Source organism: Protobothrops mucrosquamatus, unplaced genomic scaffold (genome assembly GCF_001527695.2).
Source record: "Protobothrops mucrosquamatus isolate PMUCROS unplaced genomic scaffold, P.Mucros_1.0 scaffold_50, whole genome shotgun sequence".
Classification (NCBI taxonomy): Eukaryota; Metazoa; Chordata; class Lepidosauria; order Squamata; family Viperidae; genus Protobothrops; species Protobothrops mucrosquamatus.
The window spans coordinates 601,583-627,373 of NW_015386126.1; the positions used below are offsets into that span (position 1 = coordinate 601,583).

At 34.8% G+C, this 25,791-nt stretch overlaps 1 protein-coding gene across 1 annotated transcript in view; it reads left to right on the plus strand.

The window, feature by feature from the left end:
* Nucleotides 1-24,711, plus strand: part of SPATA5 (spermatogenesis associated 5) — a 124,623-nt gene extending 99,912 nt beyond the window's left edge. Inside the window, exons 15-16 of the mRNA XM_015811473.2 lie at nt 7,423-7,587; nt 24,334-24,711. Of these exons, the coding sequence (XP_015666959.1) occupies nt 7,423-7,587; nt 24,334-24,510 (342 nt within the window). The 3' untranslated portion in view covers nt 24,511-24,711. The remainder of the gene's footprint in view (nt 1-7,422; nt 7,588-24,333) is intronic.
* The last annotated feature ends 1,080 nt before the right edge of the window (nt 24,712-25,791 follow it).

Genomic DNA, 25,791 nt, shown 5'->3' on the forward strand with positions numbered 1-25,791 from the left:
TGTATGGGTGTGTTTTTAGAACAGGCCTGTTATTTAATTCAATTTTAGAACAGAAACTATTTATTTATTATTGTGGTTTTTAGTATCGCCTGTTCACCGCCCTGAGTCCCGTAAGGGAGATAGGGCGGTATATAAATTTAATAAATAAATAAATAAAATAAATAAATAAATAAAAAGGAGTTTGTCTGTAATTACTTTACACCTTAAATCAGGGGGGAAGAAAGAGGGAGAAGGTGGCAAGGAGCATCATGCTACTTTTTCTAGGTTCCCCATTGACTTCTAAGAAGCTGCCAAGGAACATTGAAAATAGAGATCACATGACCACATCTGAGCGCAATGACATGATGGTGGCATTGGACAGTAGCAGCCCTGCAGCCCTGCAGTGGCAAAGTATTTCCCAAATTACATTCCTTTGAGAGCAAAGGATCCCAGCAATCTGTAAGTCAGCCCATTTGAGGTTCCTTTGTTAACAAAGTTTTGCCCTATGATCAAAGGCTACAAAATATTAAACAGACAAAGGAGTTTTGATAGTATATACTGTAGATCATACAATATATTGTTTGCTCTTTCCATATAAATGATATAATTTTTCTCATTCAAAATATTTCATTTCTGTAGCTATGATTTCACATATTGCTGGAGCTAAGATAACCTTTACTATCATGCTGTGGTTGATGTATTTCTTCCTTTTCCTTTTTTTCCCCTCCCTCGAGGTATAGACAAGGCAAAGACTATGCTTTTATACTGAAACTTCAGGTGGAATGAAGTGGTTATAAAAGCATCTATCAACACAGCAAGAGCTTGCCAAGCCAAGTATTTGGGTTGGAAGTCATACCTTCTCAACTGCTTGAAAACAGGAAGTATCTTTGTTAAATGATGGTGTTTTGCTACTAGAAATAAAAGAACGTTTAACAAAAAGTGTGTATTCCATAATTAAGGATATTGGGTGATAGTCCTAATATGTGATTGTATATGTACCTGTGTACTTGCACATTGTGAATCCATTTAGCTTTTTCATTTTACTAAAAATTTCGGCACTTTATATACAAGCAGTCCCTGTCAAAAGCCAGCCCAGACACATCTTATCCTTGGTGATTCCTATAAAGCACTCAGAATCTGTCAAAAACTGCCTGCAGGATTGCAACGGCTCCTGAGTGATTAATTACCAGCAAAGTCTGGTTCCAGGTTTCATTACATATAATTGTTGTTTTCTCTCAGAGGGGTTCTTTAAAAACCCCCATCTCAAAAGCGTAAAAAACAAATTCCTGGGTTTAGTACTTCTTTGCAAGGAAACTACCGTAGATGATTCAGTCTGTTATGTAAATGAAGGTTGTTGTTTTTTACAGTTTGTTATTTAGCTGTTAATAGATTCACTCCACCCAACTGAGTTCATTTGAAATACTTAAAATCATTTTTGAGAAGTCAGGAATGGATTTGTGTCAAGAACTCCGAGTTGGGATTTCTTTCCTCTGTTAATTGCTGAAGCAGCTTAGGATAATTAACTGAGAAGGCATGTTGTTCTAAAACAGTGTTTCTCAACCTTGACAATTTTAAGGCATGTGGACTTCAACTCCCAGAATTCCACAGCCAGCATTGCTGGCTGTGGAATTCTGGCAGTTGAAGTCTACATGCCTTAAAATTGTCAAGGTTGAGAAACACTGCTCTAAAAGAAGCTGAATTCGAAGTCTCTGGAAATGTGTATACTTATACACTGATCACTTACATTCTATGGTTTTTTATGGTATCTGTACATTTACAATTGGAACCTGCAATTTTGAACCTAAGGACTTATACAAGTTTCTTCAGACTTATAGGGTATGAGAAGTGAAGATGAGAATAAATTGTAATTTCAAGTGGTGGTCAACAGCATGCTTGTTTCTGCAAGTGTTCTTGTGATGCTTTGAGTGCCTTTGTTTTCCTTTAATACAAAACAACATTCAAAAATCCTTCCAGTTATAGAGAACTTTAGAAAAATATACGTATTTGAATTGCTGGTCCAAATTAAAGTGACTAGTAAAACATGTTATTTTTGTTAATGGAAGCCTATGGCACAATCAGATATAAGTAAAGACCCACTATACTTAGCCACCGTTCCTGTACTATATATAGTACAGGAAAATTCACAGCATTCCCATTTTAAAAGTGTATCATCAAAACTGTAAAGTACGGTAACTTAATTAAACTAGCATTTTTCTTTGTTTTCTAAGTTTCTCAACATTATTAGGCCAGAAAATGAAATAATATCCTATTCGTAACAGGTAGCAGAAGGTTTTCTTAAAATAAACAAGCAAACAAACAAATAAACTATTTAGCAGTTTAATTTCATATACATTTACCAGATAACCAGCCCTTCCTTAATTGGCTGGATTTTTAAATTATAAATGTGTACTGTTTTATACTATACACATATATGACTGAAATTGTCTCACTTCTGCTTAAATTTATTCTTAAATGAACCCACTTTAGGAAGGACCCTTCATATATATATATATATATATTGTAATAGTCAAACAGCTGTCTGCCGACCCTGGAGAATATATATCATGGGAAATAAAGTTGTCTCTTAGATTCTTTAGCTTACAAAATTAATCAAGAAAGTGAAAGGATGGTAAATCTATTTTGAAGTGCCCTGCAAGAAAATAGTTAAGTCACTGATTTCTCACATTCTTTATTTTATTCTTGGGAAGGAATTGACAAAGATGAAAATGAATATGATGGAGTTCAATAAGGCAATTTGTAGTATATCTGATGGAAGAGTATCAGAGTTATTATATGATATAAAAAATGAAACAAACCGTATGGTGAGAGACAATGAAATCTAATTCCAATATGGAATGCTTAGAGACAGGAACTGAGGTTTCGAGGTAAACATTGAAGATTTTTAGAAAATAAAAAAGAGAAGAACTGTGCTTTTGAAATCCACTCAGATTGGTAGCGGTAGTCTTACAAATAATAGTTTCTAGCTGTATTTTACATTTAAAGTCATATGCATGTTTATGCTTCATGGGTTCACTAAGGGTAATATCGGTGTTCTAATGACACAGTTACTATATAGATTTAGAACTGAAATACTGATCTTTTACTATAGCTGCTAAGAGAATTTAACTGGTGTAATTTATAATGAACTATACTATTTTATTTGATCAACTAGAATAAAAATGTTTTTAAACTTCCCAAGGTACAGATAATCCCCGAGTTACAAATGTTCACTTAACGCTCGTTCAAAGTTATGTGATGAGTGCCCCTAGTGCTTACGAGCAAGTCCCGAAATTATGAATGCTGTCGCACCACGGCAGTCATTTGCCCTTACAAGCGACTGCAGTGGCTCTGCAACACTTACCCTGGTTATTCCCTCTCTCCCCACCCCCACCTGGGTCTCCCTAGGTGCCAGGCCTTCAATACTCACCCTGCGAAGATTGAGATCCTTTGCTTTCTTGGCTGCTCCAGGCCTTCAGTGCATTCCAGAGAATAGAGGCCTAAAGTAATAAAAGATCACGCGAGATCAGTGGGGCAAGATCTCACAAACAAAACCCATTTGTAAAGTGCTTGTTCTTGTGACAAAATGCAGGGGAAATGTTGTTTAGATAAGATGTATCTGCCTCTAGATTAGTCCATCAGCAAATTAGCAGCAAGGGTAGATAAAATGCATAGGGAAATCAGTTAGGATTGATTTGTCTATTTTATTCAAGAGGGACACATTAATAGGACATTTCAGTTTTAAGCGATGTATTGCTATGCTTCTTTTTGAAAAAAATTACTGAGGTGAAGGAACAGCAACAGATTAAATTGCATATGTATCTGTTTTTTAAATGGAACTCTGTGGTTTCTTAAATGTATTTAAAATCAAAATCAAAACAATTCAAAATTATTACATGTAATTTGAAAAGGCATGTTTTCAAACTTGAAGTAAAATGTCCTGAAGATTTAAAAAACAGTGCATTAGTAACTTTTGAACACCTTTTAAATTCAGAATCCGAAACAGTAAGAAATTTCAATTCTGTGAAATTATAACTTCATAGTTGGAGCCAAGGAGAAAAGCAGTTGGTTATAGCATTTGAGCACAAATGTGGTATAATGATTAATATATTAGATTTGGACTGGGAGGGTGAGGTTCCCATTTAACTGTGGATTGGGTAACTTTGGCGAGTTACTTACCTTTAGCCCAAAATGCTTGACTGTATTATTGTTGAAAGGATAACTTTAAGGGAGAGTTTTTGTTTACTGCCTTAAATATAACAGAAGAGAAAAAGAGAGAGAGAGAGAAAAAAGTGAATTTTGATAGTGTTCATCAATTTGACATCCTCTGATTTCATGCTTCCTGCATACTGGTCAAAGGTTGTGTTTACATAGAGTTATGTGAATTAAAGTCTAAAGAGCACCAGGTTGAATGCAGATACAGAAATCATTTTTATGTTACATTGAGGCAAGCCAAATACGTACTTTTTAGATGTTTGTCCTTCCAATGTCGGATTTTATGCATTACAGAAGAAAACTATATTTAATTTATATGTTAGATATTCATATTCATCTCATATAAGTTGACCTTTTTGGATTCTCTTCAAAGAAATATCCTATCCTCCTGAATTGTCAAATCTTGTTGGAACTGCATCCCATCTGTTTCTTTTCTGCTTTATTAATCTTCTGGGTAATATCCATATAAATGTTTATGCCTTGTCTATGCCTTACAAAGTACTGCCATTTGATATTGCAGATTCTTCCTGAACACCTGCTGTCAAATTCATCATGTCTTTTCTTGTCAGCTTGCACAACATTTTAGGTCTTGAGCAAGGTCTTGATATGATAGAAATGTTGTGCAGCCTGATTCTTAAAAACAGAATTTATATCTATAGCAATTTAAAATATTTATTTCTTAACATTACCTATTGGTCAATATGCCTAATATTCTGTCTTATCTGTAAGATCAGATTTGCTGTAATTTAGTGCTCTCAGAGCAATTCCAGGGACATAATTTAGATTCAGACTATTCTTCTCCATTCATGATGCTAAGCACTGTTTTGCACAAACATCACCAGTGCAATTAGTTACTAAAAATACATGTATCTCTGTATTTTTTCCTCTGGTGCTAATATAACTGGCACATTTTGATAATTGAGTTTTGACAAAGGAAATAACATTTCCAGCTTTGTCATGGAATTTCATGGCATGTAGTTTTTGAATGGGTCTCAATTGTCAGCAGGGACATTACTGAGAGGAATAAAATATATATTTCTGGCTCTAGATTAAACAGATCTATGTAGAAGGTTGATGAGCCCTTAGGCAACTGTGATACTGGGATTCTTCTCAATAAGATTCCATTGAAATTTAAGTGAACAGATATAAATGAATTTTTGGCCTGACCTTAAGGTATGAAATTACTGTTAAGAAGGGACTTAGGCAAGAGATTACACAGTCCAAGGAATAATAAAAAAGAAACTCAAAATAACCCCAACCTTGACTTTGATTAGTATAAGATGGAGAAAGGAACTTGACAGGTTTTCAATGTTCTATTATTAAATCAACAACAGTAATACAGCGTTCCTAGAATCCCCACAATGTCTGTTGTTTACCTGTCTCCCCCAGTATTATAGGTAATGCTTGTTTCCCAACCATACTAGAGCAGCATTTATGCTCTGCTACTGAATTGCAGGTTTTCTCATACGTTTTTAAAGATGTTATTGCTGCCGCTGGAGGGAATAAATCCAAGCACACAACATACTTCTGGAGAGAATACTGGATAATATCCAAGGTGCTCAAGAATTCCAAGCAGCATCTTGATATAACTGTGATCTGATTGAACAATAAACTGGCAGTTATATCTTCCAGCTTGTTGAGACTTTAAGGAAACATTCTGATGGGTGTCTACACTGTTCTTCTTGTTTAGTTTCTTTATTGAAAATACGTGTGCTTTTGTTTTAAAAATAACAGGACATCTCTTAGCATGCCACATAGATTTCTTTTTCCACCTGAAAGTGCTCACAATGGCCTTTTTAAAGAAACTCAAGGAAGGGTGTTAACTTGATCAATGCAGTGCAGGAAGGAAGGCTTCTTCCTACTATTTTTCAGCATGACTTTCACTGACATGATCAGGCTGGGAAAAGTCTTATTGGCTGAGAGCCCAGGACAACCATGCAATATCTCGTCAAACTATCCTGCCTAAGGGAAAAGTAGAACATAAAAAACAATTTGGGATACATACTGTGGCTTAAATGCATCCAGCTGAAAATATATGTAGAAATTTTAAATCTGCATGCAAGCTATTTTTTTTAAAGAAATGTCAATGTAATGTATAATAAAATATTTTTGTTATATAAATGTTAATGATTGAAAAAGGGTCTTTGTTAGCCAATAATATAATCATATTTTGGTATTATTCTAAGGATTAAATAACAGTTTATGTTAGGAATATAGTATGTAATTGAATATGTGGAACTCAAAATTTAACTAACGTTCTGTGATCTGTCCAATAAATAGTGGCTTCAAAAGCCTTCTGAATTGGGAAGTGTAACCTTTCTTCTCTAGAGTGAATTTCCCTTATTTTTGTATCATTTGCAAAACTTATAATTATATTTGCTAACACTTAGCCTAACTATGCTGAATCCTGTAATATACCAGTTGAAACTTTTGTCTAGGTTGCTGCAGAATCATTGATCTATATTTTAATACTATGTTTCAACTGGTTCTTTTCCTATAAGTCAACATTTTTAATCTTCTCTAGTCAAATCTCATTGGACATCTTGTCAAATATTTTGCTGAGCTCTAAGTACACAATGTCCATTACTTTTCTGTGTTCAATGAAACCAGTCAATATATCAAAAATGTCTTGGTTTGGCATGATTTAGCACATATTGATAAACCATTGCTAGTTTGCTTTTCTAAATGCTTACAGAATGACTACTTAATAGTCTACGGAGATTCTCAGTTATCCAGTCATCTCAGTCATCCAGGTCATAGTTATCCCAAAGATACTTTTTCACGAGGCAATTGTTCTTTTTTTTTTCTTTGAAGACATTTCACTTCTCATCCAAGAAGCTTCTTCAGTTCTGACTGGATGGTGGAGGAATGGAAGGATTTATACTCCTTGGCGCAGACTAATACCATACCAATAGTATGACAAAGAAGCAATGATGGTGCATTGGAATATCTGCAAAATATACCATTTTCTGGCAAATAAAAACTGGTGGGACCACAAAATTGTGATAAAAATAAAGAAGCTATAGAGCTCTAGGGCTTTATTATAGTATTCAAACAGACAAGCACCTGCCACATAACAGCCCTTGCGTATTTTATTTTGTATCATTTGGGGTTTAAGCTGCATTGTATTAGAGAAGTATACTACTATTATAAGTAGTATATAAGTATTCATTTATTTGTTAACCTTTCCTGATATATTAATAAGTCTTCTTTATGACTTTGTTACTATAGGCATTGATACGGCCTGGTCGATTTGACAGAATTATATATGTTCCTTTGCCTGATGAAGCTACTCGCAGAGAAATCTTCAAAATTCAGTTTTGTAATATGCCAATATCTTCTGAGGTCAATCTGGATGAGCTTGTCATACAGACAGAAAAGTATTCAGGAGCAGAGGTAATATTTTTCCTAAATGAAAACTTGAAACTGTTATGCAACGAAGCTCACCATCTCAAATCCCCCTGCAACTCAGACTAACCTGAGCACAACAAAGCCCCCACCCAAACAGAACACTCCCCCATCCAATCAGAGCACAGCCAATCCCCCATCCAATCAGAGCACAGCCAAGGTCCTTAACCAATCAGAACACACCTCCACCCAATCAGAACACAGCCAAGCTCCCACCCAATCAGTTCAAACCCCACTGGCAGTTAAAAGGAAGAAACAGCTGTGATCACACATTACTCCTAGAAGCACGAATCTGAAGACACCAGCCTGAAGATGACGAATGGGACTTCGTCGAAACGTCACCAAGACACTTCCAATTTTACGCGGGAGAAAACCCGAATAACCAAAGACCTACATACAAACACCCGCGAAAACCTCAGAAAACAAACACACACACACACACACACACACACACACATCTAGAGGACATCTAGAGGACCAAATGTAAATTTTTTCTTCTTTGTTAGGTAATAATTCACATGGGTGACAGAGAGCATGCAAAACAATATACTGATATATCTTTACTCAAGTTGCAACACTTTAATCTTGCATGCCAGGAATGTAATTAAGCAGCACCACTATACCAATCTTCCTAAATTTTAATCTTAAAAGCATATGACTAAAATGATCAAGAATGATATTAATAATTTCAATAAAAGAATATTAGCAGTTTTATTATTTTTAAAAAGCTGTGCAGTAGGGCTATGCATATTTTGAAAATAATTCAGAAGTAGTGCTTCAGATTTGAGCAGGAACACAGCACTTCATTGATTTTTGTTAAAAGAGCTTGTCATTTTTATAGTTTCTGTGCAAACCTGACAAAAAGTTATGGCTGCTTTAAGAGATGCCTCTTTAAATTTTCATGGACAATCCGCTTCACATCAGTCTTTGACAAAGACTAGTATATTACCGTGTTTCCTTGAAAGTAAGACCTACCCCGAAAATAAGCCCTAGCTTGATTTTTGGGGGTGGGTCTAATATAAGCCCTACCCCAAAAATAAGCCCAGGCGCACACCTAAAAATCAAGCTAGGATGTGAGTGGTGATGTGGAGCTGCCCCACATGCCCTGCACCCATTTACCTTGCAGCTAGACCTCTCCTCGCCAGCCCACTTCTTCTGCAGCGTCCCCAGGCCTACATTTCTCAGTCAGAGGCCTTTCAGAAGGCCACTGCAGCCGAGAACCGAGCTATGGATTGGTTCTTAACTGCAGTGGCCTTCCGGAAAGTCCATGACTGAAAAATGCAGGCCAGAGCCCCATTCTCAGCTGCAAAATGAAGCTGTTTCTTCGGCCATAGAAGAAGTGGGACAGCTGGGGGGGGCTGTTGGTGCCAGAGGTGAGTGGAAAAGACACACACCACTGAAAATAAGACCTGATGCTTCCTTTGGAGGCAAAAGAAAAAAAAACGGGTCTTATTTTCGGGAAAACATGGTATATAAACTGAAAAGTTTATATATTTATTGTTTAAACTTGCTCAGGATATATGAGGTTTGTCCTTGCTTGATTTTTGTCTGTTGAAAATTAATTTTGGCATACCAGCTGAAACTGTGACCAATTTTGGCAGAAGTCTAATCATTCTGAACATGTGCCATATTTTTTCTGTATTAATCTTAGCCTGCTTTCAAGCTAGTAGTGAAGCATACTGCATGCCTAGAAGACAGCTAAGAAAGAATTATCCACACATTATCTTTCAAAATTATCTGTGATGGATATTCAGTATAAACTACTAGAATTGCTAATGAGAACACAAATCAGCATTTCCAGTCCAGCATATGGAACAATCTTTGTGTGTCCTGACTAGGAAAATATCTAGTAAGCTAAGTAAAAATAACTAAAACTCCAGTAAACAAAAGAATTATGGGTATTTATAACCTGCATAAATTAGTATGAGAATAATCACATTTATAGCCAGACAGTAATAGAAAAGGATGCTTATCAAAATAAAGAAAAAAGAAAAATTGTAACACTTTGTGTTCTGATTACGTATTTCTAATACTTAACAGAAATTTTAAACTATTAAGGGAAGGCTAATGCAGAAAGAATATAGTAATATAGTGTCCTGAAAATCATTTGTACTCTTTCCAGTTGAATTAGGAATATTTAGATTCCTGTTTAATTGACTGGCCTGATCCATTAAACATTTCAATGGTGTCATTATATAGGTTACCACAAGGTGGCACTGGACTTAGTTTGTATCGGGATGGGATCAAAATTACTATTTTGTTCTCATTAAAAGGAAAATCCATTTGCCATTACTATTTTCCAAGATTTTTTCATCCTCAGTTTAGAATATTAGGGGGGGAAATAATCTATGCTCTTGTCTAGCTTGTGGAATGTTGTATCAGTACAGTAAAAGCTTGGGATATAATGTTATTACAAGTTATTTTGCATTTTTTAGAATGGTTAAAGTTACTATATATCGATAGACCTTCAAAGAAATTAAAGTGTTTTTAATTTCCTGAATATTCCAGAATGAAAATTTTAAAATCTATTTCCTATTAATTGATACAATGTTTTCTTTTTTCAAATTTCATAAGTAGAATTCATTTCTATCAACTACAGCGTAGATAATTAAAAATAGTAAGCCATTTGAGTGTAGTTCATGAACAAATGCCTGTATCTGTACATGAACATAAAATTAAAAGCACTGTGTCATGGTTCCGATACATGACACTCTTCAAAAGAACTGCTAGCCCATGGGCCGGATGCGTCACGCGGAAGCTGCGCCCACCCCATTGCCGGTAATGGCAAAACTGTCCCAATACGTTGCGCAACGTCACGTGACATCACGAGTTTGACATGTCTGTCTTAAAGGATCTTTTATTCAAGAAACAAAGTATCAGCACTACACAGTTGAAACCAGAAACTAAATTCCCCTCCCCTGGATACAAAGTCACAAAGTGTAATTTCCTCCTCCAATAAACAATCATAAATCACATTCCCCAATTAGCTTGAAGTGCCGACTTTCTCCCCAGCTCTCCAGCCCACCAAAACACTATCAGCTCTCGGCCCAATGTCCTTGGGTTCCCATGATTAAGTTATTATTGTTATGACTAGCTGGACTCTCATCCCTATTTGCCCTCCCAGCAGCAACTAATTCTAAAAGCAACAGTGAAAATGGCTGCATTTCCATCTGTTGTCAAAGCAAGAACATCCGATGTTTGCAGCGTTGATGCACTTTGCAATTAAATAACTGTATGACTGAAATTTGTGGGCATCTCTCCTTTTAAAAGAATTTTTTATATTCTATAAAAATATTTTAACATGCTCTCATAATGGAAGATTGCTTGCTGATCAATAATGTAAAGAGTGAATATTTATGTCCTAACTGTTTTGTTTAATTAACACTATAGCACTATGCTTGACAATAGTAGAAGGAAAGAGAATGCCAAAAAATGTTTTCAGAAATACAGTTCAGTGTGACCACCACAGTCACTTAGGTGAGATGGGTGGTGTATAAATTTAATAAAGAAATAATAAATAAATAACCAAATGAATAATTTTACAGGTTAATTAGAAAGAAAACTTTCTTCAGCTTTGACTGTTGACTTACAAAGTGGCTCCTGAGCAGTCCCCTAAATGCAAATTTGTTTACTTATTTATTTGTTGATTAAATTTATATGGTACCTATCTCATTATCCAGTGGCTTACAGTGAAAAGCGGCAAATACATTTCACATACCCAGAAGTCAAAGATGTGATTGAAATGCACAGATATAATCAAGCTGTCTTGGAAACTTAATTTAAATTTATAGTTTTCTGCCTTCATAGCTAATGATGGCACAGGAATAGTTCATCTAAGTAATTTCTGGAGATGTTATACGTCTTTTCCCATAATATTGATGAAGTCAGTCTTTTCCATCCAGATGACATGCACATGTGTAAGCATAGTTATAGAAACAGATGTGCACACATAAATCTTTATATACATTCTTCATATTTTCTTTCTTGTTTCTTTAATATGCCTCCTTTGCATTTTTAATGCGGTATGGAGAGCAAGGACAAGGAGATAGAAATTGATATTTTTTCACCATCTTGTGTAAAAGTATCATTTGATAATGTCAGTGTATGCTTATGTACATATAAATCATACATAAAGTGTGTGGGAGGGTGTATGTGTGAGGTGTTTTGTATATGGTGTGTGTGTGTGTGTGTGTGTGTGTGTGTGTGTGTAAAGGTGGGATCCAAATAAATACATAAATATACAGATATTGGAAAAAATTATTGGTCCATTCTTTGTATTTCATAGTCCATATAGAGCATACATTTTGCTATTATGAAATCAGAAATTAGACCTACAGCAGTGAGTTAATAAGTTCTTTGCTTATTAGGAACTGTTAGACATTCTATAAAAAAGCCAAACACAATAGTGGACTTTTCCAAGTGTCCAATTATTTAATTTCACCTTCCATATTTTTCCCCATTTGTTCACATTAAGTTGTAAAAAAAAAGTCTTCAACATAGCATCTAAAAGAGGAAACTGCATACTGTAACCACCTACAAAAAAAGAGAAAGTAGATTTCTGTCACCCTGCTGTGCTTCCCATTGCTTTTCCCCTTCCAATCTTCCCTAGGGCCATGCCTCTTTATTATTCTCTTTCTGGCAGTGGTTCATGGTAAAGAAAAAACATGTTGCTTTTTACAAGCAGTTAGAAATTTAATTCTGGAAGGAAATAGAAAGTCTTTTGGAGAACTGAAATTGTTTTGTTTCTTCAGGTTAGTTTTAAAAATATGCTCTAAGCCAGCGGTTCTCAACCTATGGGTCGTGACCCCATTTGGGGTCGATCAACCATTTCACGGGGGTCACCAAGCAAGGCTGTCCACCATTTTTTTTGTCCGCCATTTTTTTTGTCTGCCATTTTTTTCCCTTTTCCGGTGGGTGCCTTACCTCCCTTGGGCCGGGCCAGCTGGTGGTCGGCCTGCTCTGTCTCTGCCGCTTGCCAGCTACGCCTCGGCCGGCGCAGGAAGCGGAACCACGCATGCGTGGCGCTCCCGGGCAGGGAAAGTCCTCGACTTACGACCGGTTGGGTAGTCCTCGACTTACGACCTGTTTAGTCCTTGACTTACGACCGGTTTAGTCCTCGACTTACGACCGGTTGGGGGTCGCGGCATTAAAAAGGTTGAGAACCACTGCTCTAAGCAAACCTGCTCTTAACAAATTCATTGTAATAGTTAATCAAATTATATTATAATGAAACATACACCATTGTAATCAAAATATGTTGATTTTGATTATGTGTCATAAAGTTATTGTTGAACTTATGACCATATAGATAGGATTTCTTCTTGAGGATCCATCCATAATTGCAATAGTTATCCGTAATTTGAACTTTTAGTTCTTCTAACAGTGTATTCATTGCCACTGAAACTGTCAATCCACCCTACTATTGGTGGTGTTCTTCTCTTTCTATCACCTTTCCTGGCATTAGAGCCTTCTCCAGAAAGCTAGACCTTTTCATAATGTGTCTGAAGTAGGATAAAATTTGAGATTGGTCATTTGTGCTTTGAGTTAGAACTCTGGACTGATTTGTTCAGTGGCCCATTTGGCTACAAATTTATTGAATAAGTTTACTATAATTATCACTGTAATCATCATAAACAATCAGAGCATTAGGATTTTAGTAATCGGATACCAAAATGAAATGAAATGTTTAAAATATCGATTTCAACAGAGCATATATATGTAGCAAATAAACACAGCCTAATTCCATCAGTGTTTCTTTTTAATTTTACAAAAGTTACTGATTGCACAGTTTACAAATGCATAGCTTAGCTCCAATTAAAACTTGATATCATCTACATATACAATATATCTTAAATTGCTGGTGATTTTATAATATGTTAAAATGACCTATTGCTGTGTGGTAACCTGCACTATACAAATCTGATTTAGGTTGCTTGCAAAAATTTTATTTGCTTGAGATTGTAGCCAGCCAAGGAAAGGGAAAAGAAGTAGAATCAAAAACTAAAAGAGGGTGTCCATAAAAATAACAAATTCATTCTTAGAAAGATTGGGGAGAATATGATTGGCTCAGATCACACAGCACAACCAATACAGTAAAAATCATTTAATAATGTGCTGGTTTTTATATTTTTCAATATACTTTATTCATATTTTTCTTTAGTTTTGATTTGAATCTAGGTGAAAATAGCTATTAGCTGTATAATTCAATGTCACTGAAGTGGCAGTTCTATTGCTTCTGTTTTTGCAATCTAATTTAATAACCTGGGGACATTGGAATTATTATCTGCCACTTCCCATTAAAACATTTCCCCATAAAAAAGTGTTACATGGATACCAACATACATATTATACTGAGTTTTAACTTTAAGTTACTTGGCATTAGGTATATTTAAATTGTAACTACCTGAAGACATATTTTGTTATGATGTTTATTCCAAACAATCCTAGTAAGGAACACATTGTGCTGCCCTACTTGCATTTCTAGTTCTGTGCCAGTTGATTGAAACTGAAATCAGATGACATCATATTTAAATACAACAAAGATAGTAAAAATCTGGAGACTATGAAAAATAGGATATCCAGAAAGATTTTAATTGATGTTGAATGATTTCAAGGGTCTTACTGAGTACATTGGTGTATTTTGAATCTCATGGCTATTTATTTGCATTCTACCATTTATATGTAGAAATTTTTGATAGTGTCATGTTGGCCAAAATCAGTTCTGTAAATTGCAGGGGTAAAGTGATACAAGTGCCCAAAATGGGAACACATGACCGCAGGAATGTGTGCGGCCATCATAATTCTGAAAATGGCCATAAGTTTTGGTGCCAGGTCCAAGCCCAAAGACAACACAGTGAAATCCAAATAAGTCCAGTGCTTTATTTGCTTATACCTAAGAGACAAAATCTCACCAGACTTAAGCTGTACTGGTAGTCCCCCATTTGTTTAGTGACTGTTTGAAATTACAAGGCCACTGAAAAAAGTGATTTATGACTGTTTTTCATACTTATGACAGTTGCATCATCCCCATGGTCACCTGATCAAAATTCAGATGCTTCATATTTATGACGGGTTGCAGTGCCCTAGGGTCATGTGATCACCTTTTGCGACTTCTGATATGCAAAGTCATTGGGGAAACTAGATTCACTTAACAATTGTGTTACTAATTTAAAACTGCAGCGATTCACTTAACAACTGTGGCAAGAAATGTCATAAAATAGGACAAAATTCACTTAACTGTCTTGCTTAGGAACAGAAATGTTGGGCTTAATTGTGGTTGTAAGTTGAGGAATACCTGTAACCTTCTAATCTAATAGATATACCCTGCAAGATTCTAGGGTGGCTTCCCTAAACCTCTTCCTCCCTCCCAAATACCATTCAGGATTGCACAGTCTCTTATTTTCGGCTTCTGTCTGGAATGTACTGCTTCCTCTTTGGGAAACCATGGTGCTCTTGCTAGAATTCCCCCCTCCTGTTCCAGCTGCACATTCCATCATATCTGGGAGATCTTATGTAACTTTGAAGGATCATTAAGTGACCGGTCATAAATCAAGGATTGCCTGTATTGTTATAAAGCTATGTTATCAATTCTAGCTGAAATTAATATGTGTGCTTATACAAACATAGCTGACAGCATAATCGCCACAAGTAAGGATGCTCTCTTATAAACTATTGGCAGCAGAATTTTAATCAGTGAATACTAATATTTTTCAGAATGTCATAATTCTAGATGAAGTAAACCAGTGATATTATAACCACTGACTTTTACTGTATCCGCTTTAGTAAAATAGATGTGTTATTTTGCTATGTTGTAATTTATTGTGTTGTTTCAAGTATCTGTCTTTTCAAATCAGGTTCAGTTTGTTGATGGACAATGTGAAGTATAGTATTAGAGATAACATTATGTGTCCTTGACACTTACATTTAAATAACACAGGTTTTCACATCTAATTCCTCAAATATTTTGATAACAGAAAGCATTCTGAGACTTTCCACATCCTGTTTGCTTCTGAACCTAAAGTTTGCCAACTATTTCTAAGCATTTTCGGATGATCAGCATCTACGCTATGGATACCCATAGTGAATGAAGTTGCCTTTCCAGTGTTAAAAAAATAATCTGAAGTTGTTTCCTACAGTTACTATCTGTACAAAAAATGTGTTCCCTGAATGCTAGAATGTCTTCATAACATTTGACAGCAAAAGCAAATATGCATACCTAATATTAGAGCCATGATAACAGACAAGTGTGCATTATTAGTGCAATATTCAATCTTCGTCAGTTATGAATTGTGACTTTTGAAACCATGAACAGAAAATCATTATGTTTATGTGTAATATGGATAAAACATCCTCTTCCCTTATAATTCATCAGATTTTGGAAGCAATCTGTTGCTTCTTATATACTACATCTTTAATCATTCTGGGCTTGCAATAATATCTGGTACTCACTTTGCTATTCATATTCATAGCAATTTTAATCAGTCTAGTGGCTTCTGTATATGGTATCTCTGCTTTCATGAGTCTATATATGACATTAAATGAATTTGTATGCTATTTGAAAACTTCCTATGCAGCATAGTCAGGAAATATAAACCTCTTTTATATGAAAATTACAGAGGAGTGGTTATATGAAATCACTGCATGATTTGGTTGAACTACCTTTTTACGTACCTTTTGGAAGATCATGAAGATGGGAGAGATCCTTAGATGAATTATATATTTATTTAAAAGCCTGAAATGTCTCATCCTACTTGCACATGATTCAAGTGTCAATATATTTTCTCCAGGGACGGTCAAAAAAGGCTATTCATAAACATGTAAATATAGAACATGAAAATTAGAGTAATAGAACTATACAGTGAAAAACCAAATATTGCTGCAAGCTCTTGTTTCTGTTGATGCTGGATTCTAAGTTAAGCAGAAATCTTAAAAGACCAGTTGATTCCAAGGAACTGCTTCAGTATTCTGCTCAGTAGCAATCCTATACATTATGTACTTTAGAGATTGGTTATGGGTAGAGAACAAATGCTTGGAATCTTCAGTTAATCCTTCTTATGTCATTAGAATTAGAATTAAGAACTGAAATCTATATTTTCCTCATCTCATCTTGCTCCTGATTCTGTCATGAGAGTTCACTTTCATGTGCAATGTCAGAAAGTTTTATTTTTACTCTATTCTTGTGGTCAGTTATGCACATAAAAACATACAAGCAGCAGAATGCAGCATTTAATGGAAATGATTACAAAGGAAAAATATGTATTATTTTTCATATCTATAGAATCAGATATTATAATGTTGCATCATGAACATTCATAGTTTAACTCCTAGGTTTTTAGCAACTATTTTAACATTCAAACTTAAGTAAATATGAAATGCTGGAATTCATATCTAGTTAATGATCAATTGTTACATAAATAATTGGTGCATGCATTTATTATAGGTTAAAGTGTGAATTCCTCATAGGACCAAATTAGATAAGTTAGCAAAGATAGGATGATATGATTTTATCTTTAAAATGAAGCTGCTATTAGAATCAAGTTGGATAAGGTTTTGTTTTTTTCTTCCATTTTAAATCCTTTTTCCTTAAACTTAACAGCAATTTAAGAACTATCAAATTCAGGTAACCTAAAAAGATAAAATGAGATATTGGGCATGGGAAGGGAGGCAGTGATTATTTTTTTAAAAAAAAATATTTTCTCAACACCATCGCCCTAATCTTATTTTGTATACATATAATGCTTTTTTTTAAATGCCTTTGAGTCAATGTTGACTCCTGGCAACTGCTCGAATTAGTCCCTGCAGTTTTCCTGGCAAGTTTTTTTGGAAGTGGTTTACTGTTGTCTCCTTACTAGGGTGTGTCTGGCCCAAGGTCACCCAGTGATCATTTAGATATATCCTAAATGTCAGTGTTAGGTATTAAAATCATGTGGTTGCGAATTATTTTTATTGCAGGTAGAAATGACTGCATAGATATTCTCTACTTGCAGTAAAAATAAGCTGAAAAAATTCTAAATTATTCTTCATTTATTTATTATAGTTATGGACACATGAATGTGCAGTGAAATAGGGCATTAAAGGAAATGAAAAATTAAACAATTTGCACTGATCAAAGATGAAACACTACATGAATGTATGACAACAAAAGCCATTCACACTTCCTAAATATATAATGATGGAGAGAAATGAAAAATAACAAGAGGAAGAAGGGCTAGGTTTTCCTAGCCATCTTCTTAAATAATCTTGTACATGGAAGGAAACACCTGATATATGCATTTGTATTAATAATAACTTTGTTTTCCAAATGAAATTTCAATTAGTATTTTTATCTTTTGTTTAATTATAGTAAATATGTCCAATTAGTTTAGCCTAGTTAATAGTTGGTTTATTACTTTAATAACATGAAAAAATATTAATATTGAATCACTCTAGACTTTTTTACTTTCAGAAATTAAGTGTTAGACATCTTTAAAATATAGCTAACATGTTTAACTTTTAAAGTAAAAACAGATGGCACATGTCTCTTAAATAGAAATGTTTTATTTTCAGAAAGCAAAGCTTACTTTTAATGCTCTGGCTGAAGAAAACTATATGCTTTGCAACAAAAAGAGTAAAATATTGGCATGATGACTGATGACTACTAAATACCTTGGTACTATACAACTAAAATAATCACTCAGGATACTTTTTGCACTTTTACTACCCATCTCACTGACATTTACACTTTTCCCAATTCAAATCGATCTTAAAACACCTTCTACATGAGTCTATAACAGTATAAAACATAAGAAATAATATACTTAAACCAGGTACAATATAAATGAATATTTAAATAAATCCTAGATATTTGCCAAGCTGAAACTGTATAATCTGTTTGATCACTATCCTAGGGCCTCTGCTTTGAAATTGTTACTTAGTCACAATGGAGACATGCATATGCAAGTATTTATTCTAAATATTCTTTTCATTTAATTTTCACTTAATTTAAGCCACTTTATGATTGCTACCTCTAACTTCTCAGCATCTTAATTCTTTTTATTTTTAATGGCAGTTTATCTGATCTAGTATGCATGCACATAGGGGGACACACACACACAAACACAAAATACTGCATTTGTTTTAACTTGTATAAGTTTCAGGGATTTTCTTACTGATCCTTGCAGGAATGTAGATTATAGCAGTGTTCTAGTTGCCATAAAATTAAATAAAAAGTAACATTATTTTTTCCCCAGGACTTATGAACTTAATCAAGAACTGCACCAATTCATTCAGAATGATGCACAAATTATTGGCCTTAAATTAGCCTATTCTATCTTGGTGTTCTCTAAATCTTTTGGGACTGCAGTGGTTAAATGTAGGCATTAGTTCCAAGTAAGTTGCTATAGCACAGATTTCATTCTGTTTTCAATATATAATAATTAATTAGATTACAGAAATCCAGATGACCACTAGATGGTGATCAAGAGATGTAGCCAGTTGAATGGCTGTAAATTTTTTTGCAGCTCAAAACACCTAATTAATCTATTTCATCCAGGGCTGCTGGAGCTGAGTACTTATCTTTCTGTCAACAATCTCCATAAAAAAGAAAGCTTAGAGATTGGACAAAAGTAGCCTATTACTGTTGGATTCAAGGGTAGTCTTTTGAAAGGGAGTGTACTACCATTTTGTTCAAAGTAGGAAGCATCACCCACTCTTGCAAAACAGCATTGACCTTTGCTTGGATTCAATCACTGGCCTTAATCAACTAGGAAAGACATAGGTCCAGGACACTGGTGACAGAGCTTACAACAGTAAGGACTCTGTTCTCAGAACTGATGGGCTTTTCCCAGATAATCAAGCTAAGATACACCTCAATCATTTACATAGGACCTTATATAAGTCAGTTACATAAGATCTGCCTAGCTCATATCCAACTTAGAGCAAAGCCAAGTGACTTTATTTCACAGATGCCTAGAATAGTCCTCACAGCAGCCCTACAAGAGCTTCCTCAGAAGGAACTTAGTTACTCATAAGAGGGCTTCTGCCTAACCACCTGTAGACCTACTAAGGACAGAGAAGTAAGCTTGCTCACTCTTATTGTCACAAAATAAGTCATAATAAAGAATTTTACCTATGCCTGGTTAGCATTATTGTTTATCTTTCTCTGGTGATTCTTTAGGTATCCTTCTGGTGCTAGTTGCACCAATTCCTTGATAGGGAAAAACTGTTCATAGTCACTTATGCCTTAGTTCACCATCCAATTGGACTGTTGCAGTGGTGGTGTTCTTGAAGATCAATTGGAAACTCTACCTGTTCCAAAATGCAGTGACACACACACATAATATTGGACTCACAATAAAACACCCATGTCACACCGGTGCTATGTGAATTGGCTTGTAGTGGGCAGTTCAATTACTTGTGGGACTGCATTTACCAGATAGTTCTGTCTATCTACTAGATTTGGCAGGGTGCACATGTTCTTGGTCAACCAACAAAGCAGTGTCATTTTATAGGACCCGGAGGTGTGCCATCTCTGTAATTAAACCTATGGATCAGCCTCCTCCCGGACTCAACCTTTGTTGTGAGATGGGCGGCAAACAAATTTAATAAATAAATGAACAAATATTAGTCTTTTGGGAGGCGGCTATAGGTTTGGATGCTAATGGAGCTAATTTAATTTTTAGGGGCCTCCACCCCAAATTTTAAAATTGGATTTGCATAAATTGTTTTATTTTTGTTCATTGCCCAGAGTTCCTTGGGTAGATAGAAGCCTTGAATTTGAAATATGGATTAATGGAGAGGGAGAATTTAATGTGCTAAATTCTGATTTGTATTTTCAGTTAAGGAATATGAAAGATTTTTTCCCCAGCAACTTTATGCTGCTCATGATAAGAAAAGACATTACTTGCAACTGTGAAATCCTAGTTTTTGCTTTGTATGCCTAAATGATCACAGCAAGCAGTTCCTTATTTTTACTCTGTAGAGGAGAATGGTCTTCCAGTCCTGCATTTACCAGATAGAAGGCTTACCTTCTTGCAGAGGCTAGTACTAACCAACTAACTTCTGTAAAAGTAAGCAGGATAGTCCACAATGGGGAAAAAGGAATCACATTCTCCCTCATATAGTAACTTTAAAAAAAATACTAATATATAATTCATTCACTTCCAAATGGTTCTGGGCAGTTTTCAATGTAAATTACAGTGTCCACTGCAGATAGAAAGGTATATTGTTTTAGTAAATGTTGTTTGTTTTTAGCATGAATAATGATAAGTATGTATAAGACATGATTTATAAATGATACTATGTATAACCTTTTTCTTCCCAGATATTTTACACATAATTTTAGAACAAGGCATGTTTTGATAAATAAACTCTTTTTCTTAATAGGACCATTCCTAAATCAATTCTTGGATGCTGATAGAATAAGAAAAAAAAACCCACTCAAGGATGAAATAAACTTTTTCTTCTCTCTCTCCCTTTCTCCCTCTTTTTTTCTTTCTACATATTAATTTCTTTTTGGAGAAAAGTGTATTACTCCTAAAAAAAGAATTGGCTATTGATTCTCAGTTATGCTTTTGCTGCTGCTTTGAAAGTGTTAACTTACTATAGTTTTTATTTATATGCTCATTCCTGAAGGGAGGAAAAGCTAATTTGTGAGGGAGACTAAGATTAGTAGAATCTATTCAAGATTTATATATGCAGAGTATTTCAAAATAGAAAAATGTAACAAAATAGAAATCAAAGTTGATTTTTTTCTTTAGTTATTCAAAGTTTTTCATAGGTAGTGAATGACACATAAAATACAGTTACTGTTTTTTGGTGGCCTTAATATTTTTATGGAAGATTGCCTTTTGGTCTTTGTGAGTTGGCCTTATTTATGATTTAAGCTGGCACATAGGGCTGGTTTAATAGGAGTTGCGCATCAGAAGGTTGGGGGAAAGGAGTAAATGCTTTTTAAAAGATTTGACTCTTGGGGTTTCCTTTTTTCTTTTTAAAAGGGCTCCATTTTGGAAGCTTTTCAAAGTCCTGCATGCTGAGTGGGAAACTTGGAGTTCCCACTCCCTAATCCTGCTTTTAGAAGCGCCTAGGAGGGTGCATATCCTACGCTTGCAGGTAGTTGTCTTCCAGGAAAGCTCCACAGTTTGCACTATTCACTATCCACCACAGGATGCCAATCTGCTCCAGGTCCCTAATCTCTTTCTCACATAGTCTCTTGTAACCATCTACAGGGAGGAGGGGATAAATTTGAAAGAAAGGCATGGAAAAGGAGGCACAATGTAAGACCAGCCTAGCAGGCTGCCAGTTCCTGCACACTCATTCAGCCCCAGCTGCAGCCAGACTAAATTCAATGGCTAACAGGTGTTCTTGGCAGACGATGCATTAAAAAAGCTACTTAAAACAAAAATACCTAAAATTTTAACACAGAAGCTCATTGCTTTCCTTTTCTTTCTCAAGATTCTTTAAAGTTTTTTTCCCTAGTACTTCAGATACAAAGAAGAAAGTAACTGCTGAAAGGACCTCACTCAGGCCATTTGAATTGGCCATTCATTTTATCTGATTTTCGAATTAGCCCTCTGTCTATAAGCCTATGATTTATGGAATGAAATAGGCTATATATGAGCTGGGAAATTACAACTGCTTGAATCCTGTCTCTAAATACTAATTTTAGAAACTGTATATTAAAATCAATCAGAAATCAAAATTGGTAGAAAGTCTCCTAGGACTAAGTAAAATAAATAGACAATTCCTCATTGGTGTTCTGACATCTTTGTTATATAGTCATGACAATTGGGTTTTGGCAAAAAATCCCTTTCAAATATTCTGTTTCTGAATAGAATACTTATGGTTGAAGGAAGAATCACAAATTATGTGTGAGAATCCAAAATAAGATTGCTGTTTCTTTAATTTTCACTTTTGTAATTTAAAATAAATTTGTAAAAAAAATATTGTTTTGTTTTCCACAAAGTATTGTTTGAAAAAATACCTTAGGTTTTTCTTTATAAGTCTATCAGCAGAGTTCAACATTGCACCAAAAAGATAGAGCTTAATAATAAGGGGCATACTTTCCTTTCAGAAATAACAGATTATGTCATGTGTTTTCAACTTCCCTGTTATTGAGCAAAATATTTATACATGATATTACATAGTTCAATCAAATAACCTCAAACCACTCCCATAAGTTAGATGGTAATCCATGTATGATACACAGTGATTATATATTTACTAATGCCTTTGAATTTATTAGCTGCCCAACTCCAATGAGCATAAAACATTAGAAATTCACTATAAAAATCCACCCAATTTATAAACAATTGTGTTCATTTTCAGGGCAAAGTACATGGCAATCACATGTGATACAGGTATTATCAATTGACCTGGATTTATATGGTTAGGGAATTTGAACAAATAGGAAAAGTATTTTACTCTTTAATTATGTGTGACTACATGCAGGATATGACTAACTAAATTTAAACTGAAATAGATAAATATTAATTCTTCCTTCCTGCCCTATTACTTTGTGACTCTGGCTTAGAATGTTGTCTTGAAATTTGCATTTAACCTCTTTCTGCCATACCTTAATGCTGTTGCAAACTAGTGAGGAGTTACCATAGCATTTTTAGTAGAGGTTCACAAATCTGATTTCAGATGGCATCTGTAATGATCCATTACTGGTTTTCTGGTACATTTTCACAATAGCTGACTTATCAGTTGGCACATTCTGCACCAGAATTATCTGTCTCAGGTACATAGCATAAAAACAACAATAGCAGCCTAATTCAAACTTTAAATTAAAACAAATTAAATTAAAACAAATAAGACTTGTTTTAATTTAAAGTTTGAATTAGGCTGTGCGCAGTTTTTCTCCTGCCTTCTCCTGCCTCCATTCTCATGATCTGCAGTGGGCTATAAAGAATTAAAATGCTGATCAGAACTAACAGAAATATTATAGTAACGTGACAAAGACGTCCAAATTTCTCCCTTTTCAGAAGCCTTTCCTAAACACATGCTAAATCCCCTAGAAAGCTCCTAAACGATTTTGGCAGCCATTAGTCCGGCGTAAGCAGTGTAACAAGTGAACAAACAAGGAACAACATTGAATGGCTGACACAAATGCATTTCAGCTGGCGTTTTCTTTTACGCCCATAAGGGTGCAGTCAGTATCAATCACTGTTTTCTCTCCTACACTGAAATAATGGTCACTCATTCCACTGATGCTTTTCACAGCAGTAATGTACCTTTGGAAGGAAGCTTTCATGAGGCTGCTTCCTGAACTTTTAAAGTCAGCTTGAAGATTCTAGCTTTTTTTCTTTGAATTTTAATTATTTGTTTCTTTGTTTAGTTAGTTATTTATATTTCCTATTTCTTAACCAACCAATTCTCTCATATTGCTTTGGAGTGTGTGTGAGAGTGTTATACAGGTAGATTTTAAACAAGAAAGTCACTATTACAACCTGGGTTAGTTTCATTTTTCACTTATTTCTTGAACATTTAGGACTGTGTGCTGCTCAGCTTTTTAACTAAATATGTTTATTTTGGATACATAAAAGTTGTGGAATATGGAACTCTGATAGCAGAGTGCATTGCTGTTCTAATCATTTGTTGAATATTATTGCAGCTGAACTCTCTCAACTGATGTTCAGCAAAAATAGGCCAAAAGAGGACCTTCTGTTGCATTTGTGACTTCCCTGCATTTAATTCTCAGCAAATTATTCCAACAAAATTCTTTTTTAAAAAGTAATCTGTGTTTTTCTTTTTCAGATAACTGCAGTTTGTAGAGAAGCTGCTCTCCTTGCACTTCAAGAAGATATTGAGGCCAAATATATCATGAAGGGGCATTTTCAACAAGCTTTGGTTGTTGTGACTCCTAGAATTCCAGATTCCCTACAGACATTTTATGAAGAGTATCAGCAGCGGAGTGGATTGCATTCACTGTGAGAAAGTGATTAATGAACATATAGTACGCAACTTGATTTCTAGAAGATAAGTAGGGTTTTTTTCAAAGAAATGTGTTCTTTCAATTCAGATATGTAAAATGAATTTTATTAATAATTTTTGAATAAAAATAATTAGTTTTTGAATAAATACTGAAGAAGCTTTTGAAATAAAAAAATGAAGTGTTTTGAATAAAAATAAACTTGAGAACTGTGTGAAAGCATGATTGAAACATCTAATGCACACCATGATAGTGCATCATCATACCAAAAGAGGTATGTGTACATGGAATGGAGAGGAGTCGCTCAAAATCCTAGGCTTTTCACTTTGATGACACTATAGTACTACAACTTTGCCATAGCAGCACTCATTCATTTCCCCATCATCACTATCACTAACTAAAGGTTTCTTATAATCTAAATTTCCTTACCTTTTTCAGAGCTGTCATGTGCAGAGTACAAGTTGGTTTTTTTGGCTGTCCACCAAATGGCTTTTCTCAAATTATATCAGTTTAAAAGTGGATTTTAACATTGGAAATGTTAATTTCTATTCTTCTCCAGTTTATAAAGATTGTTTTGGAGCTCTATATCATGGGTGTCAAACTCGCCACATCACTTGACGTGTCGTGACGTATTGCGACTTTTTTCGCATTGCCGGACCTGGGTGGGCGTGGCCTCTGCATGATACAACCTGCCCATGGACCGGCAGTTTGACACCCCTGCTCTTTATAATTCCCTTTTTCCCCAGTATAAAAAAATTGGTATCACCAATGAACTTATGGATCATATCTAGTTTCAGATAATGCTTTAAACCACTTCAAAGAATTAGTTTTAAATGGCTTTCTAAACTATTTGTGTAATGTACCTGCAATTTTTTCTGCCTTTCTAGTTCTTTAATAAGTTATTATTCTACAAGATGGCTCTGCACATTAATTAAAAAATATTTGGAAAACATTGAATATTAATCTATCATACTGAAGATGAGGGTGTACAAAATCTTTGCTAGTCTGTGGAACAAAATAGACATAGTTTGTTAGTTTTTTCAAGATTATTCAACTGTATTAGGGATAGCTGCTGCTTACCAAAACGTATGCCAAATAAAGTTGGTTGTTTTTACATGTACTACTTGCTCATGTCTACAGCTGTTTAGTATATGAACCAGATCCCCATGATAGTTAACACTTTGTCAAATAATTCTAAAAATTTAATTTACAATTAAATTAACTATGATAATCTTTCTCCTTGAAAGATTTGTTTTTCCAGATTGTTGACAGTATTTTCAAAA